This window comes from Cervus canadensis, chromosome 7 (genome assembly GCF_019320065.1).
Source record: "Cervus canadensis isolate Bull #8, Minnesota chromosome 7, ASM1932006v1, whole genome shotgun sequence".
Taxonomy (NCBI): Eukaryota; Metazoa; Chordata; class Mammalia; order Artiodactyla; family Cervidae; genus Cervus; species Cervus canadensis.
The window spans coordinates 59576976-59597204 of record NC_057392.1 but is presented as its reverse complement, the minus strand read 5'-3'; the positions used below and the strand labels follow the sequence as shown (position 1 = coordinate 59597204).

General features: G+C 40.2%; 1 protein-coding gene across 6 annotated transcripts in view; it reads right to left on the bottom strand.

Annotated features, from left to right (window-relative positions):
* MCF2L2 (MCF.2 cell line derived transforming sequence-like 2) overlaps positions 1 to 20229 on the bottom strand; it is a 264579-nt gene that overhangs the window by 35757 nt on the left and 208593 nt on the right. For all 6 annotated transcript variants that reach the window (XR_006270375.1, XM_043473614.1, XM_043473613.1 and 3 more), the window contains 4 exons: positions 18049 to 18141; positions 16615 to 16707; positions 11001 to 11072; positions 8286 to 8411 (listed from right to left, as the gene is read on the bottom strand). Coding sequence is in view for 5 of the 6 variants with exons in the window: in XM_043473614.1 (XP_043329549.1) it covers positions 8286 to 8411; positions 11001 to 11072; positions 16615 to 16707; positions 18049 to 18141 (384 nt within the window). In the remaining variant the exon portion in view is untranslated. The remainder of the gene's footprint in view (positions 1 to 8285; positions 8412 to 11000; positions 11073 to 16614; positions 16708 to 18048; positions 18142 to 20229) is intronic.

The window sequence follows — 20229 nt, the reverse complement described above, 5'->3', positions numbered from 1 at the left end:
ATTGCAGTTTTAGTCCCAGTTTTTTTTTTAAAGGAATTCCACACTATTCTCCATAGTGGCTGCACCAGTATGCATTCCCACCAAGAGTGTAAGAAGGTTCCCACTTCTCCACACCCTCTCCAGCATTTATTGTTTGTAGACTTTTTGATGACAGCCATTCTGACCGGCATGAGATGATCCGTCTTTGTGGTTTTGATTTGCATTTCTCTAATAATGAGTGATGTTGAGCATATTTTCATGTGTTTATTAGCCATTTTTATGTCTCCTTTGGAGAAATATCTGTTTAGTTCTTTTGCCCACTTTTTGACTGGGTTGTTCATTTTTTCTGGCATTGAGTTGCATGAACTGCTTGTATATTTTGAAGTTTAATTCTTTGTCGATTGTTTCATTTGCTATTATTTTCTCCCATTCTGAAGGCTGTTTTTTCACTTTGCTTATAGTTTCCTTCGTTGTGCAAAAGATTTTAAGTTTAATTAGGTCTCATTTGTTTATTTTTGTTTCTATTTCCATTACCCTGGGAGGTGGGTCATAAGGGATCTTGCTGTGATTTATGTCAGAGAGTGTTCTGCCTATGTTTTCCTCTAAAAGTTTTATAGTTTCTGGTCTTACATTTAGATATTTAATCCATTTTGAGTTTGTTTTTGTTTATGGTGTTAGAAAGTGTTCTAGTTTCATTTTTTTTTTTTTTACATGTGGTTGACCAGTTTTTCCAGCACCATTTGTTAAAGAGATTGTCTTTTCTCCATTGTATATTTTTGCCATCTTTGTCAAAGATAAGGTGTCCATAGGTGCATGGATTTAACTCTGGATTTTCTATTTTGTTCCATTGATCTATATTTCTGTCTCTGTGCCAGTACCATACTGTCTTGATGACTGTAACTATGTAGTATAGTCTGAAGTCAGACAGGTTGATTCCTCTAGTTTCATTATTATTTCTCAAGATTGCTTTGGCTATTCAAGATTTTTTTGTATTTCCATACAAATCATGAGACTGTTTGTTCTAGTTCTATGAAAAATACCATTGGTAGCTTGATAGGGATTGTGTTGAATCTATAGATTCCTTTGGGTAGTATACGCATTTTCACTATATTGATTCTTCTAATCCATGGACATGGTATATTTCTCCCTCTATTTGTGTCATATTTGATTTCTTTCATCAGTGTTTTGTAGTTTTCTATACATAAGTCTTTTGTTTCTTTAAGTAAATTTATACCTAAGTATTTTATTCTTTTTGTTGCAATGGTGAATGGGATTGTTTCCTTAATATCTCTTTCTGTTTTTCAATTGCTAGTATATAGGAATGCAAGGGATTTCTGTGTATTAACTTTATATCCTGCAACTTTACTATATTTATTGATTAGCTCTAGTAATTTTTTGGTGGCATCTTTAGGGTTTTCTCTGTAGAGGATCATGTCATCTGCAAACAATGAGAGTTTTACTTCTTTTCCAGTCTGGATTCCTTTTACCATCACAGCTTTTAAAAGCAATTCTAAAAGAGACCAGAAGAATGGGGAAGCAGGAAAAAACCCAGGTTATACTCTCTGATGACCTGCAGAGGGTGGGTGATATTAACTAAGGTGTCTGCCAAGACATGGGCTGTAGAGGCTGAAGAGGCCACCCTTGGCAGCAATGTTTTTGTCCTTTACAACCTCTACACTTCTCGTCCCTCCCACAGTCATGGCTGTGATTGAACAAAGGATGTGAATCCAGAGACGGGCCAGCCCCTTACCACAGAGGCCCAGTGTAAAAAAGATGTGCCTCATGGTCAGTCTGATCCCTGTGAGAACTGAGGAGATCTGAGGGGGAAGCAGTAAGCAGCAGTAATTGTAACTGTGAGATATGTTATGAGAGGGCTGGAGCTGGAATAAATGATAAGGAAGAAGAGGTATGGAGAAAGTAAGTCACCAGAAACTATGAGGAAGAGGAAAAGAGACTGATGGGGGGAAACCAGTCAGTGGGTGGTAAGAAGAGAGAACATACCCGGCATGTATAGGTAAAGCACACAGGTGAGAACCCCAGCTGATTTCCCAGGCCAAAGCCCTAGAGTTGCTCTGTGCCCTGGAATTGTTGAGTTCCCACATCCATGACCCCTTTCCTGTCGTTGTTCTGACTCTTCTTGAGGCCATATGGTTGCCTTTTCCCATTAGCCTGTCATTACTGGAGTTACTAGAGGAAATTGCTGTGTTTTTTGGGATGACTTGGAAGATATGGGTTGCATATCACTCAGGTCATCTTGCATCAACTTCCTCAGGACCACACTAGCAATGGGGTCAGACATCTCAATGCTTGAGGCCCATACTGTGGTGGCCGAGGGCATATGCTCTGTATAGCACTGATGAAGGACAGGTGTCCATATATTACCATCATGGATGCATGCCTGTGTGGAGGTCCCCCACTTCCAAAGGGAAGAGGGTAGGGGGATTGCTCTGAATGACCAAGCAATGACCAAGGATGACCTGTTGCATCTTTTCAACCTTATGTATCCTTTCTTTCCAATCAGACAAGAGTTGGTCCCAAGACCAGAGACCACATGCACAACTTCTTGTAGATACTTGTGCCCAAAAGTATTGAATCATTTATTGACAGTTAGTGAGGGCCTGGAGGGACACAAAACTAAATGCTCAGCACTGTGAGGAAGCCAATTCAGTGAAGACCTTGAACTGCCTTGAACAGTACTTCCCCCAAAACTCATGTCCACCCAGGATCTCAGAATGTGACTTTATTTGGAAATATGCTCTTTGCAGATGTCATTAGCTAAAACAAGGTCATACTGGATAAGGGTGGGCCCTTATCCAGTGACTGATGTCCTTATAAGAAAAGAAAACAGAGACACACACAAGAGAAGACAGGATGACAAGCAGAAACTGGAATGATGCAGCTCTAAGTTAACAAAGTCAGAAGACCAGCAAGGAACAATTCTTTCCTAGAATCTTCAGAGGGAGCATGGGCCTGCCAACACCTTGATTTTGGCATTCTTGCCTGCAGAACTGTAAAAGAAAAAATTTTTGTGTTTTTTCAGCCACCCAATTTGTGGTGTTTTGCTATGACAGCTTTAGGAAATAAATATAGCCCCAACCCATTTTTCTACTAGTGATGTAATGGTGTGACCCTCACTTTGGTGTGTTGATGAATTTGATGGGTGTGAGCTCAGGGATACAAAACAGGGGCTCCCCCAAACAAATAAGCTAATGAAATGTCAGATGTCTCCTCCATATGGAAAATGATGGCAAAATAATCCAGTAAATGCTACCATTTTATTATATGCAGAGTATATCATGCGAAATGCCAGGCTGGATAAAGCACAAAATGAAATCAAGATTGCCGGGAGAAATATCAATAACCTGAGATACACAGATGACACCACCTTTATGGCAGAAAGTGAAGAAGAACTAAAGAGCCTCTTAATGAAAGTGAAGAGGAAAGTGAAAAAGTTGGCTTAAAACTCAACACTCAGAAAACTAAGATCATGATAGCTGGTCCCATCACTTCATGGCAAGTAGATGGGGAAACAATGGAAACAATGAGAAATTTTATTTTGGGGGGCTCCAAAATCACTGCAGATGGTGACTGCAGCCATGAAATTAAAAGACACTTGCTCCTTGGAAGAAAACCATAACAAACTTAGATGGCATATTAAAAAGCAGAGGCATTACTTTGCTGATAAATGTCCATCTAGTCAAAGCTATGGTTTTTCCAGTAGTCATGTATGGATGTGAGAGTTGAACTATAAAGAAAGCTGAGCACCGAAGAAATGATGCTTTTGAACTGTGGTGTTGGAGAAGACCCTTGGGAGTCCCTTGGACTGCAAGGAGATCAAACCAGTCAATACTAAGGGAAATCAGTCCTGAATATTCATTGGAAGGACTGATGCTGAAGTTGAAACTCCAATACTTTGGCCACCTGATGCAAAGAACTGACTCATTTGAAAAGACCCTGATGCTGGGAAAGATTGAAGGCAGGAGGAGAAGGGGACGACAGAGGATGAGATGGTTGGATGGCATCACTGACTCAACAGATGTGAGTTTGAGCAAGCTTTGGCAGTCAGCGATGGACAGGGAAGTCTGGCGTGCTGCAATCCATGGGGTCACAAAGGGTCAGACACAACTGAGTGACTGAACTGAACTGAACCATTTTCATATGTGGACATTTTCTAGGTAAGAGCTCTGATGTAAGAATTCAAAATGTGACTATATCAACCAAGGGGCTTCCCAGGCGGTGCTAGGGGTAAAGAATCTGCCTGCCAATGCAGGTGATATAAGAGACATGGGTTTGATTTCTGGGTCAGGAAGATCCCCTGGAGGAGGACATGGCAATCCACTCCAGTATTCTTGCCTGGATAATCCCATGGACAAAGGAGTCTGATGGGCTACAGTCCATGGGGTTGCAAAGAGTTGGACATGACTGAAGCAATGTGTCACAGCACAGCACAGTGCATATCAACCAAATGAAGAATTTGGCTGAGAGTGTGAATGTAGGGAAGAGACCTCTTTTCAGGGCTCAGGTTTTCACTCCTGGCAACAACAACTAAAGGGACAGAACTATGTATTTTTACGCAAAGAGGCAGGAAACATCTGGATAAATGAATTAACACAAAGCTTGATCCAGAAATGAAAAGCAGAAGCTGTGGGACACAGGGGCCTATGATTACAATTGCCAGAAGCAAAGGGGTTCCTTCCTTTCCAGCCTGATTAAGAACCCAAATAAGTCAGCACTGGGTTCTATATTCAGCATCTACCACCACCCAGGCATAGTGCTGGGTGCCTTATGATTTAATGTAGTCACATTTGAAATTCTTACATCAGAGGTCTTACTTACAAAATGTTCACACATGAAAATGGCAGCATTTACTAGATTTTTTAGGCCATTGTTTTTCATATGGAGGAGACCATCTGACATTAATTAATCCTCATTTACTCCTCACAATCACCCTTTAACATAGGTGTTGTGAGAAGCCCAAGGCAATTCTGCTGAGTCACCAAGATTATTTACTCACCCTTATTTCTGCAGCCAACACTATGGCAAGGAAAGTGGGAGCTAAAATAGAAAATAAAATACCTGGCCCTATCCCACAGTAAATTTGTAATAAAAATAATTCCTTTGTTGAATAACATAAATTTGTTCCAGAAAATAAAAATATTTCATTCAACCATTACTATTCAACTTTGGAACTTGTTCCTGGCAAGTAACAATTTAAAAGAACTCAAAATACATCTATATTTTATGCATTGGATTAAATAGGGGGAAAATTTTTTTTGTAAGGAGAAAGAAGTAAATGACATCTCAGTGTTCCACAAAACAAACTTTCTTAAAAACTTTTTTAAGCTTCTGTGATTAAATTAAACCCAAAACTGAGTGTACACAAAAGGGAAAAAATGTAAATATCAGAAGGGCATATTTTTAGTTGTTTTAATTATGAACTCACCCACAAACTTCCATTTCTTTCCTTCACAAAACCAAATTAATATTGGATGTCAAGTAGAGAAACTAAGAAGTTAAGGTCTGAATTTCTCTCTCCCTACAGCACGTGACTGTAAGTATCTTGTAATAAAGTTCTATGAAGCTGATGCAAAGAATCTCAAAATCACTAGATCTGAGTTAATAGTAGTTGAGTTGTTAGTAAACTCTAAACAGAATCAGATGAAGAATATGTTGAGAGGTTGGCACCCTGGATAGGGAGCAGAGATCAAAGAAATAGTCCTAGCTAATGACCACATGATTGGGGTGAGTTAACTCTTCTTTTCATGGACCTGTTTCTGAATCAGAAAGCTGAAAAATCCAATGTCTGCTCTTCCATAACTCAATAGGATTATATAAGACTGTCAAGATACATTACTTAATATACTAGATGTAAAGGAAGTTGAAGTCTTAGTGAGAAAGAAACCATAGAGTGTATGTTCTGAGGACACATGGGGAAGAAAAGTTCTTTGCACTGGTGTTAAAAAAATCTCTAAAATTCTATAAACTCATTTATCTTATTTGCAAACCAGTTTGGAGTGAAATCAGAGTAGATTGCTATTTACTCACATTTTAATCATTCTTTTCTCATAACTTCCTCTTTGTATGTTACTTACACTCAGAATAATAGCTGGGAGTTTCCTGCCCTGAGTACAGGTTTCAGGATATTCTTTTGATTCAGGAAAATGGATATGTAATACAGTTAGCTGACATGTGTTCAAAGATAAAAAGAACAGAAAGATGTTCTGAATGATTAAACAAGTTGCTTTCTTGGCTTTCCTTAGCCGAAGAAGGAAACAGTTATCAAGAAAACAATCCTCTCTGCCCCACGCTGCATGGTTCATGAATACCCTCTTAAATCATGCATCAGTAGTAAGCATAGAGTGTTTTGGAGTCCCAGGGGACAGTAACAGCATTGTTGCCCAGATCTCAGCAAACCCAGTGTAGCTGTTTCTGAGATGCTGGCCAGAGAAAATCCAGGAGGGAGGGAAATAAAAAATTAAGGAATTTTTTTGCTTGGTTTGATTTCTGACAAGGAAAGAAATAAAAGGGTCATTTCATCTATCCAGACCTCAATAAATAGAATTTTAAATTCAGGTAAAAATGAAAAGGAAGAAAAGAGAAGGAAAGTATCTGAAATATAATTCTTTGAATGCTTGATCCCCATGTGAGAAGCAGAATAACAGCCTCCCAAAGATGCCTGTGTCCTTTTAATCCCTGGAGACTGAGAATATGTTAAGTTACATGACAAATGAATTAAGATTGTTAATTGGCTGAATTTGAGATATGGAGGTTATCATGGATTAACCGGTTAGGCCCAATGTAATCACAAGAGTCCTTATAAAGTGGAAGAAGTATAGATGATCTTATTTGCAAAGCAGACAGAGACACAGAAATAGAGAATAAATGTATGGACAGCAAGGGGAAAGGGCGGGGGTGGGAGGAATTGGGAGTTTGTGATTGACACATATACACTGCTGATACTATGTATAAAATAGGCAACTAATGAGAACCTACTGTATAGCTCAGGGAACTCTACTCAATGCCCTGTGGTCACCTAAAAAGGAAGGAAACACCACAAAGAGGGTATATGTATATGTATGGGCTTCCTAGGTGGTTCAGTGGTAAACAATCCTTCTGCCAAGCAGGAGACACCGGTTCGATCCCTGGGTCAAGAAGATCCCATGGAAAAGGAAATGGCAACCCACTCCAGTATTCTTACCTGGGAAATCCCATTAACAGAGGAGCCTGGTGGGCTACAGTCCATTAGGTTGCAAAAGAGTCAGACATGACTTAGCAACTAAACAACATGTATACATATAGCTAATTTCACTTTGCTATACAGCAGAAACTAACACACATTGTGAAACAATTATACTCCAGTAGGGGAGAGAAATAGAAGAGATGGTCTGAGTGATGTGAAGCAAGAAGAACTCAACCCACTCTTGCTGGTATTAAAGATGTAGAAAGATACCATGAGTGGAGGAATGTGGGCAGCCCTTTTAAACTGGAAAAGGAAGTGAAATATCCTCTCCAAAAACCTCCAGAAAGGAAGGCAGACACCTTGATTTTAGCCTGGTGAGATAAGATAATAAACTTGTGCTATTCTAAGCTGCCAAGCTTGTGGTAATTTGTTATGACAATGACAGCAAATACATCTGAGTCAAAATCTAGAGTACTTCACAGCAAAAGCCAGCTGTATATTAATTATGTCCCAGCCCCAGTGAGATCATACAGTCTTAGTGGATAGTTTGCCTGGAATGCCTGGGTCTGGCCTGCTTGGGATTAACTCTAATGCCAGAGTTGAGATGACCCAGTCCCCAGCACTCCCTCTTTTGGTATTTTTCTTTAAGCACATGGATTAAGGAATATACAATACATGCTCATTGGACCTCTTCTTGGATCTGTGATGTAAAATGGGGTTAGACATTCACTCAGGATCCATTTTCAAAGTAATTTTCACAGAGAAAATAAAGCTAAAGAAGGAAAATCTCTTCATATTTTAATGGTGCCATGAGTGAGAAAATAAATAACTTCTTTGCACTTTCTCCTGCCCAATATGCTCTGATCCCTGAGTTCCTGCTTTTTCTAGAATGTGGGTCAGTTTCAACATTCGGGACCCCAAGAACCACAACCCAAGATTCCTAAAAATGCAGAGGTGCTGCTTGGAATCCCATAGCACACGTGTGCTGACCGATTTAGATCACTTTGCCCAGAGTCAAATTCCTTCCCCACAGATCAGTTCTCTAACTTTGTCACAGTACCTCCTACATTTGTAGGACTGTGTCTGCCTTTGGTTAAAATGTCCCAACACTTGCTAAAGAACATACCGGACATCCAGTGACTGCTGCCAGGTCCATGGCCAATTCACAGGACTTGATCAAATCCTCCATCATGGCCAAAGCCTGTTGTAGGTCAGCTAAGAAGGCTGAATCCTTGGTCCTCTTTGGCTCATTCTGTGGAAACCAAATGCCTTGTTGGAAATCAAAAGGTAAACCATCTACCAAGTGAAGAAAGAAAACAGGACAGAGATAAGGAGCCATGGATCCAGCCAGCAGGAAGTGACTGAGAAGATAGGTATGTCAACCTGTTTCCTTGCTCCCAAAGGTGGCTAAGGATATTTGCTGGTTTAAGTATATCACACACACACACACACAAGCAAAATCACTGACTACATTTTCTGCACACTATACTAATGAAGAATGAAGTTCATAAAAGCATCGACATCATATTCTGGATATTTAAGAGATATCCTGAGCTTTTGTAAAGCATGAAAACTGTAGCCCTTTAAAAAGGCTGCTCTCCCTTTTACTCCCCTACCCCTCAGGGCCTATTGAAAAGTACAGGTTGAGTATCATATTCCCGTATTTAATGTGATAGTCTTTTCTTACAGATAAAATCATACTTAAAACCATTTCAGAGGAGGATATCTGTAAACTATACAAGCAAAGAATAGGCTGCCATGTGGAGGTTTACTAATGATTTTACGTGTAAACACCACAATGGCGGCATTTGCCACACTGAATCTCCCCATGTTCTGTCACCATTAAAGATGCCAAAGAGGTAAGCCAATGTGATCTGTACCTCCCAAACAGCATGAAGACCCAAAATTAAGGGGAAAAAGCTAATTTAAGAGACCAACAAATATTCCAATGATTACTATTGTGACACTTAGGACATGTTAGGGATAGTTGTTTCAGTTTGAAAGTCTTTCGCTTAGGATTTCTGTATTTTATTCCCCTGCTACCTAGATAGCATATTTATCTGTTTTCTGGTAAATACAAATAGAAAGCCTTAGGTTTTGTCCATTTTTAAAAAACACAACAGTTTCCACAACATAAAGCCCGCTTCTTCTTGTCCTCTCCTGTAAGACATAAGCAAAGGCTTGTGTGTTTTTTTAATCTCTGCTTAAACACTGAAGATTAGCATCTTTGAACCAGAGATATGAATGACAGGGCTGATGAATGGAGTGGAGCATGCTGCCTCCACTGAACAATATGCCATGGATTCTTACTTTCTTACTCATGGTAAATACACTCCAGGTCCTGGTGAAAACCAACAGACTCTCACCTGAGTTTACCACGTCATTAACAAAGGATTAAAAGTCCTTACACCAGGCATCTCCTTCTTTACTAAACACCTGAAACTCAACTTACTTTCAGAGACTCAATGGCTCCTAGTCTCTCTCCTTCCCACTAACCCTCCTCCCACAAGCATGATGGGGGGCAAGTTTTGTGTGATGTAGGACTCTTACAAATGTTATTAAAGCTCTTTACATTCTTACCTACATTATTAAACCCCTGTAACCCAGGCTAGCTCCACTTGCTCCCGGCTATAAAAGTATTACCTATCCCTTGAGCTTCTTTTAGTCTTAAGCCATCCCCACAACACCTTTTGACCAGGGAGGGCATGGAAACGACCACTCCTTGAGACACATGCCTTATGTTTTTCTTTTTATATCAGAATTTCATACTAGGGAAAAAAAAACAAACACAAAAAAACACTTCCAAGCCACAAGTTTCTTCCCATCACATCTTCCAAGAGAAACTTGGTTGTCTTAGAATTCACACACACACATACACATTTGGGAGGGAATAAGGCATAATGTATACAGATTTACTAAGGAGTACAAAGAAGTAAATATAAATCATTCATAATCCTACCATGCGGGAAAACAACTGTAGGATTTTTTTTTTTAATTTTATTTTTAATTGGAGGATAATTACTTTGCAGTATTGTGATGGTTTCTGCCATACATCAACATGAATCAGCCATAGCTATACATATGTCCCCTCCCTGTTGAACCTCCCTCACACCCCATCCCACCCATCTTGGCAAGAATCCAAATTGATACATCCACTATGGAGAACAGTATGGAGATTCCTTTAAAAATTAGGAATAAAACTACCATATGACCCAACAATCCCACTACTGGGCATATACCATTAAAAAAACCATAATTGAAAAGGACACATGCACCCCAGTGTTTATTACAACACTATTTACAATAGCCAGTACATGGAATTTTATTGTATTTACTTCCAGGCTTTTATGTGTGCATTTCACACTTTCACTTACTTTTGTATTACTGTGAAACATTTTTATGTGGAAGGAAGAAAGTATATTACCATTTTTGCTATTACAAATCCCCACTTTGAAATTGTCTTTAGTTTTTTTTGTTTTCTCCTGACTATGAATTACGGGATGAATATTATTTTAGAAAATTTACACAATAAAAATCATACACTAAGAATACAAAATCACCATAAGTCCTTCCATGTATAGACAAACACCATTAACTTCCCTGGTAGCTCAGACCATAAAGAATCTGCCTACATTGTGGGAGACCAGGGTTCGATCCCCAGTTCGGGAAGATGCCCTGGGGGAGGGAATGCAACCCACTCCGGTATTCTTGCCTGGAGAATTCTATGGACAGAGGAGCCTGGAAGGTTATAGTCCATGGGGGTCGCAAACAGACATGACTGAGCGACTAACATTCACTTCATTAGCAGTTAGTAAATAAAATAATATTTAATTTCCAGTACCTTAGCCGAACCTCCTTCTAGATCACTTGGGTCCATCTCCAAATCCTCAGGAGACTCAAAATCCAGCAGCCCCTGCATTAACCCAAAAGTCTTATTGAAAATCAAAAACTCAAATGGCAACTTAATCTGTTGTGCAAACAATCTCCAGCCAATGCTAAACTGAGGATGTATATAAATTTGTCTGTTTGTCACTAGTATGAGGGAAAAAGCAAATGGAATATTCAGCACAAAGTTCTTTCCACAAACATAGAATCACATTGGACACACTATTTTGTAGCCTGCTTTTTTCCAGCAACTTATTATGAACATTTCCCCACAACAATATTTTTTTTAAACATGTTTTTAAATTGTGGCAGAGTATTGCATACTATGGGCTTCTCAGGTGGCGCCTAGTGGTAAAGAACCCACCTGCCAATGCAAGAGATGCAAGAGACTCAGGTTTGACCCCTGGTTGGGAAGATCCCCTGGAGTAGGAAATGGCAACCTGTTCCAGTAATCCTGCCTGGCATTTTCATGGACAGAGGAGCCTGGTAGGCTACAGTTCTTAGAGTCACAAAGAGTCGGACACGATTGAGCGACTGAGCACAAGCAGAAAGGATTGCATGCTATAGCTAAATCATAATTGATTAATTCCCCTCTCCTGTTAAATATTTATGTTAAATAATTTTTTACTACAATGATAACAATCTTTATACATTTTTCTTAAGGATAAATACCTAAAAGTTGAATTGTTAATGTTAAGAGTTGTGATACATGTTTCCAAGTTCGTTAGAGAAGGATTATGTCCCCATCAGTCATATATGAACATTTTTTTCACCATCCCGTAGCCTACTTGGAGTATTACTATTTAATCAAAAAGTTTTGCCAGCCAAATCAACAGAGCAATCCCACCTTACTGCTGTTTTGAATTTGAATTTCTCAAATAACTAGTGAGGTAGAACTCTCAAAAAAAAGTTTGTTATTAGCTTTTATTCTTTTGTAAGCTGCCTAGTTCCTTTGTTCATTTTTCTATTATTTATTTTGCTTTTAATTTCAGCTTTATTGAGGTATAATTGACATATAATATTTACAGTGTCTTTTTTTTTAAGAGATTTATACACAGTTTTAATGAAAATTTTGAGAGTAACAATGTCCATCACTTAACCATGAATAAGACAGGGACTTTTCATGACATGAAGGAGATAGAAATAACAAACTCTGAAAAGGAAGGAAAAAAAAAAACACTTCAGGCTAGTGCTTTGTGACCGTCAGAGGGAGGAAGCAACTCACAGCCAACAGAGAAGCTAAGGTGGTAAGATGCTTTGAATGACTAAAATTAAGGAAGCAGAAAACATCCTTAGACAGGAATTTATGTCCTAAGTTGCTTTAGTTGTGTCCGACTCTTTGTGATGCTATGGACTATAGCCCGCCAGGCTCCTCTGTCCATGGGACTCTCCAGGCATGAATACGGAAGTGGGTTGCCATTTCCTTCTCCAGGGTACAGCGTGTCTTGTAGTGATTTGATACATGTATATACTGTGAAAGTATTCCCCTGCCTAGTTGAATAACACATCTATCATTTCATTTCTTTTTTCAGTATGAACATTTAAATCCTACACTCTTGTCACATTTCAATTATACAATACAGTCTTATCAACTATAGTCGCTACATTTTACATTAGAATTTCAGACCTTATTCATCCTTTCATTTATTTTTTAATTGGAGGAAAACTGTGTTAGTTTCTGCTGTACAATGTGAATCAGCCATAATTATATATATTTAACTATATAATTAATTAAATACAATAATATCATTATATGTGTGTGTGTGTATATATATATATATATATAATTGGTAAAGGGTACAAACTTTTACTTATGAGATGAATAAGGAACTGAGAAAGTAGCATTGACATTATCCTGTGTAAAACAGATAGGTAGAGGGAAGCTGCTATATATTAAAAACACAGGTAGCCCAGACTGGTGCTCTGTGGCCATATATTATAGTATATTATATTAGCCCTCCATCCCCTCCCTCCCCTCCCCCTGATCCCACCCCTCCAGGTGGTCACAGAGTGCCAGTCTGGGCTCCCTGTGTTATTAATATATAGCAGCTTCCCACTAGCTATCTGTTTCACACAGGATAGTGTATGTATGTCAATGCTACTTTCTCAATTCCATATTCATCTCCTAAGTAAAAGTTTATACCCTTCACCTATTAATTTTTTTTTACACAGTGGTCTATTTAAGACATGAGTTGGATTACATAGGAAACCAGCATGACCACTTATTCTAGATCATCTTTCTTGTAATAAGCTAAACTTACTGTAAACAAATAATGTACCATTTTGCAAACCATATTTTATTAAAACAAAATCCAAGCAAGGAAAATTCTCTACATTAAATTTGATAGTTTCCATACATCACTTACCCTGTTTGACAGAAATAATGAGCTCATCTCTACTAATCTTCTAGATTTTGCATATGTGTTAATATACAATATTTGTTTTTTTCTTTCTGACTTTCTTCACTCTGTAGAGACTCTAGGTCCATCCACATCTCTACAAATGATCCAGTTTTGTTCTTTGACATATATAAACTACCACGTGTAAAATAGATAGCTAGTGGGAACCTGCCATAAAGCACAGGAAGCTCAGCTCAGGGCTCTGTGATGACCTAGATGGGTGGGATGGGGGTGGGGTGGGGGTGGAGGAAGGCCCAAGAGGGAGGGGACATATGTGTAGGTATAGCGGATTCACTTCATCGTACAGCAGAAATGAACACAACATTGTAAAATGATTATATTTCAATTAAAAAAATTAAGTAATAGCAAAAACAAACAAACAAAAAATCATGAGCCCTATGAAAGTGAGTTCTATTGTTCCTTAGTGCATTTATCTTTAATGTATGCTGGGCTTCCCTGGTGGCTCAGCTGGTAAAGAATCTGCCTGCCAATGAAGGAGGTATAAGAGATGTGGGTTTGATCCCTGGGTCAGGAAGATTCCCTGGAGAAGGAAATGGCAACCCACTCCAGTATCCTTGTCTGGAAAATTCCATGGACAGAGGAGCCTGGCTGGCTATAGTCCACGTGTTCGCAGAGTTGGACATGACTGAACACACATGCCTAATGTGTGCTGATAAATAATGTATTAGTATTATCTAGTCAACTTGCTATGACATAGACATTACGTACATTATGTACTCTGTCATGACTTTTAATTTCATAACATCTCAGAAAAAGGTATTAAGCATTTCACAGATACTTGTTTTTTATTTTTTATTGTTAATTTCTACAGGCTTATTATTAAACATGTGACCATTTGTCACATATCTTGCTAATACAATATTTTTCCCATTTTTTCATGTGTCTGTTTTTAATGGTATAATCTATCATTCCTTTTCCTTTTTGTTTTATACTTAGAAAGCTTTCCCACACCAGGATCCCATGAACCTTCCTAGGGCATGAGGCAGTTGGTCCAATATCCATACTCTCCCAAATAAGCTGATGGTAAGCACTGCAGCGGGGTTTCCCAGGTGACACTAGTGGTAAAGAATACTCCTGACGTGGGTTCAATCCCTGGGTTGGGAAGATCCCCTGGAGGAGGGCATGGCAACCCACTCCAGTATTCTTGTCTTAAGAATTCCATGGACAGAGGAGGCTGGCGGGCTATACTCAAAGAGTCAGACATGACTGAAGCAACTTAGCAGGCAGGCACTGAAGCATGAGCTCGGTCCCTCAGAGTAGAGAACACTCCAAAGTTCTTCCTGTCTTCATGGGCATGCCAATGGTTTACACTTGTTCTTCCAGGCAGGAAGAAGCTTAGCTATGGCATAACCTGGTCTGTCTTGAGTAGCCTCCCACGGTTTTTGCACAGACTCCCAAGGAATATTTTATAGTGATCTTGTCTCTTGTTTCCTCAGCGAAATGAAGCTAACAAACCTTCTAAGTATTTTTAACATGCATTACCTCACTTAATGTTCCCAAAAAGCATACTAGGAAAAGTACAATTACTACCTTCATACTATAGGTGAGGGACCTGAGGTACAGAGAGGTTAAGCAATTTGCCTGGTTTCACCGTAGCCTGGAAGCATCAGAGACAGACCACACCCAGGATGTCTAATTCCTGAGTCAGTGTTTCTAATCACTATGTCCTACAATCCTCCATGGAAGGTACAGACTTAGCTATTGCATCAACATTGCTTCTATGGGAAAGCTTGAGCTCTTCAGTATTGGGTGCACCAGGCCCAGGAGGTGAAGACCCCTACATAGGTCCTGCTCCCTCCTCACTGAGCCCAGCAGTAGGTAGGACTTCTAAAGTTAGGATGACAGTGAAGATGGGGCTGTCAGAGGAGCACAAGGCCCTAAGTGAATGCTTTATCAAGCATGCTCATAGATGCCACTCATGGAGGGAATCGGAGGGTCACCTTCCTCACTCCCAGGCTGGTATGATGACTTTGGGTATGAAACAACAGCTGCAGATTACATGATGGAAGCTTCCTGGGGGTCAGCCCTGAGCTAGCTCTTGACTGCGACTGTGTCACTCACTGGCTCCTCACTGAACCTCTGTGGGAGGGTGAGTGTCCTCACTTTACAGACGAGGAAACCAAGGCCTTAGAGGTCCCCTACACTGGTGGCAGCAGAGTCGGTGTAGCCGAGGCTGGGCCTACTGATGCCAAGCTGAGGGGAACTTGTCCTGAGGGCAGAACACTGGTGATAGCTTGACTGCCCTGAGCCTCTGTTTCTTCACAATCCAGAGCCTTTGGGCACATATGACTGTGGGGATTAAGTAAGAAATACACGTGGGAAGGTATTCAGTAAACAGCTTGCTTTCAAATTAACAGAGTAGCCACTGGGCAAGACCTGCTTATAAAGGTTAATTAAAAACAGACCTTGGAAGAGTGGCCCAGGCCTTTCCCCCAGCTTACATGTGGCAAAGCAGCCTTGACAGAGCTCCTGACCTCTGTGTGAGTATGTGTGTGTGTGTGTGGAGGAGGGGTCCTAGGAGTGTTCTCCTGCAGGTGTGCTGGTCTCAGAGCAAGAAAGAACCACTAAGGGGTTCCACAGAACAAAATTCTTCCTGTTATGCTGCTCTTGAGAAAAAGCCTCAGTCTAAAAGCAGAGGTAGATGCTGCTGAAGGAGAGAAGAATCCAGTGTTGCCTTCTCCCCTCTGTTTAAATACATGTAACATATTAACAGTAACTTCAGGCAATATCACAATTCTTTCCTGAAGCTCCCTGTCCCAGCTGTAAAATGGAGCAGATGGTATCTTACCTGTAAACATCTTATCAAGAGTAGTGGCCGGCCTGCCTCCCCACTCTCTAAGCTGCCAGCATGTGGTGGCCTTGTCCTCCCCCGCTTTCCTCCCCAGGACCCCTGCTACAATAAGTTGGGCTCTCCTTAGAGATCTCTGCTGGCTACACATTGGACTAGCTAGGCTTCCATGTCCCTATGATTCCTTGGTCTTACTCCTCATTGAGGAAGCTGATTGAGACCTGGGGACAGAAAAAGCCTGAAGTATAGACCTAGCTTCACCCTTGGAAGTTGAAGTTAGAATTCTATGTGTGTAAGGTAAAGTGCACCATCACACCTACATATATTCTCCCAGCATAGGAAGTACTGTCTTATCAACTTACCTTCAACAGCATCTGGTACTTTACAAGTCTCTGACTTGGTTCTCTCAGACACGTAAAAAGAGGGAGATTGTGACCCAGTTGACGCTGGCATACCTTGAAAAGCCAAACAGAAACAGCATGAAACAAAACAACACACACACACAGAGAACAGAAGCAGGAGCATTTAAATACGACAGAGGAAAGGGGACAGGCTGGGCTAGTATTTTTAAAGGCAAGTAGGGAAGCCAGGGTGTTTATTTCTTTTTTTTGTTGCTTGTTCTTTTATGTTGTATTGTTTTCTCAAGAACTCACTTTATTGTTTTTGTTTGTTTTAGGATTTTTTATTGGAGTATAATTGCTTTACAATGTTGTATTAGTTTCTGCTATACAGTGAAGTCAGTCCGTTATATGTATACATATATGCCTATTTATTTCTTTTAGAAAGTAAGTCCACAAGGAGGGAGACAATGGGGCAGCCTTCTGAAAAGGAGGCAGCCTGTCTTCAGGTTGGGGCTTGGGGTGTGGGAATCTATTTAAGGGTACATGATAGGCTTATTGACATCATTCCAGGGATCCCCTAAGTGTGACTTAATTCCATTTTTAAAACCTATCCTAAAACAAACAAACAACAACAACAAAAAACCTATCCTATAAGGAAGCTGTGGTACATATACACCATGGAATATTACTCAGCCATTAAAAAGAATTCATTTGAATCAGTTCTAATGAGATGGATGAAACTGGAGTCCATTAATCAGAGTGAAGTAAGCCAGAAAGATAAAGACCAATAGAGTATACTAATGCATATATATGGAATTTAAAAAGATGGTAACAATAACCCTATATGCAAAATAGAAAAAGAGACACAGATGTACAGAACAGACTTTTAGACTATGTGGGAGAAGGCGAGGGTGGAATGTTCAGAGAGAATAGCATTGAAGCAGCTATACTATCAAGAGTGAAACAGATCACCAACCCAGGTTGGATGCATGAGACAGGTGCTCAGGGTTGGTGCACTGGGAAGACCCAGAGGGATGGGATGGAGAGGGAGGCGGGAGGGGGGATCGGGATGGGAAACACATGTAAATCCATGGCTGATTTATGTCAATGTATGGCAAAAACCAATACAATATTGTAAAGTAATTAGCCTCCAATGAATAAAAATAAATGGAAAAAATAAAAATAAATAAATAAGTTTTTAAAAAAACCTATTCTAGAAGAGAACTCCATTTTCTCACCAGTCTACAACTGTTCCTTACAGGTTGTATAGAGACTCAGGGCAGCATTGAAACTCCCAGTGTGTAATTTCAAAATAGGAAAGACTTTAATAAACATAAATCCCAATGCCAAATTCCTCTTCCTAGTTCATACTTTTAGATATCTTTAAAAATTGGATGCCTATGAACATTGTCCTGGGAAAAGAGTTTGTGGGAGACTTTAGAAATGCAGTGTTACCCCAAAGTAGGTGCAGTCTTGACATTCTTGCCAGATTGCCCTGGCTCGGGGCAGGTTCTTATGGTATTTAAAATATATTTGAAGATCTTCTTTCTGGGTGAGAAAAAGTTAGAACAAGTTAACCAGTTAGCATTTTTCAATAAAAGGATATATTGATACAGTTTATTCATTCACTCAATAGGCCCGAGTATTTTCATTGTGTAAGGAACTGGGGATGCACAACAAATAACCTTATGTTGGAGTGAGTGTGTGACAAGGAGGTAAACAGAGGGTTATAAACAACACAAATATGAATGGAGTACCATGAGAGAAGCTCTAGGACTCCGGCCAATAAATAACTAAATTCATGAACAGGAGTTGGATTTTCTCTTTATCCTTTCTCCTCTTCTCTTTATCTGGGATACCCAGATTAATATCTCCCCCAAATGGTTCTGCAGTGAGTAATAAACTGGACAAAAATGTGCTGGTGGCTGATGGCCCCTCCTTTCTCTCTCCCCGTGCGTGCATGCTAAGTCACTTCTGCCATGTCCAACTCCTTGCAATCCTATGGACTGTAGCCCACCAGGATCCTCTGTCCCCCATGTTATTCTCCAGGCAAGAATACTGGAGTAGGTTGCCATGTCCTACTCCAGGGGATCTTTCTGACCCAGGGATCGAACCCATGTCTTCTATGTCTTCTGCATTGGCAAGCATGTTCTTTACCACTAGCACCAACTTTACAGTCATCATGATGCCAACCCTGCAAATAAACCTAAGAAATAACTAAAAGATAGAAACATCCCAGAAGGAAAATATGGCAGTGGAAGTTTGAACACAAACTAAGTGGTCTGGGCAATCCCTGCCTCGGACATCACCTTCAACCTGCAGCACAAGACTTCCAAGACACGAAAAGCTACACCACTGTCTCATAGCTAGAGATCAAGAGGGATTCCAAGTGCTGTGTGAACTATATTCTCATTGTATCAAAGGCCATGAGAGGTGGGCACACATTTGCCAATATCCCAGGTAGAGAGAATACCCAAGCCTGTAGAGTCAGTTTGCCAGCTTCACCCTCTCCATCAGCAGAACCCAGTCCACAGCAGCTGTGCTTGCCACAGAGCCTGGACTGCTCTGGCAGAGATGACCACATGACCACTTCCTTGTTGATTTCTGTGTTCTCTTGGTGGATGCTGAGCTGATACCTGTGCTCCTGAAGCCTTCACTTCTTGCTTCTGTGACTGTACTTTGAGCATCACAGAACATTACATGCCTTCCAGCACTGAAACACACTACTGACCTAAATTTGCTCTTCAGTCCAAAATTCTTTAGAGAAAACATGGGCACTAACCAGCAGCATACAAAAGTGCCTGATCCCCTTACTTCCTTATAGAATAAATCAGGAGGCTAAAAAATATTCATACAGGGAGACGCGATTGCTTAGGAATTGGGAAGACTGTTGCTCAGGTTCAGTTCTTGGCTTTGTTAGTTACAAACAAAGGTATTTGGTTATTTGGTCTGAGGTCAGTTACTTAACCTTCCTTCACTTCAGTTTCTCATCTGTTAAGTAGGCTCAAAACTGCAGTCAACTCCTATGAGTTCTGTGAGATTAAATGAGATGTATAGAACCCTCTCAACAAATGCCCAGTACATTCAGAGTACTCAACAAATGGTAGCTATTGTTAAAGCACTTATTACTTTGTAGAGCCATTCTGTGTGCAGTATTTGATTTCATTTCCACGACAACTTTACGTATTGGTATTACCAAGCTTATTGCAAGGAGGAGGAAAGTTGAGGTCATGCTGATAGCAAGTGGCTCAACTTAGATGAGAAGTTAAGTTTTCCAAATGGCTTTCCTGGCGGCTCAGGCAGTAAAGAATCCACCTGCAATGTGGGAGACCTGGGTTTGATCCCTGGGTCAGGAGGATCCCCTGGAGAAGGAAATGGCAAACCACTCCAATATTCTTGCCTGGAAAATCCCATGGACAGAGGAGCCTGGAGGGCTACAGTCCATGGGGTTGCAAGGAGTTGGATACAATTTAGCAACTAACACTAAGTTTTCTGAGTCCCACCCCAGTGCTTTTTCATTTGTACCACATGAGATCTCAGAGCAAATAAAACTCAAAGTAAACGCTGTCCTAAATAGAGCTTGGTCTCTGGGGCAAAATCTTCCTGGGTACTACAGGCTATCCAATCTGATTAAAA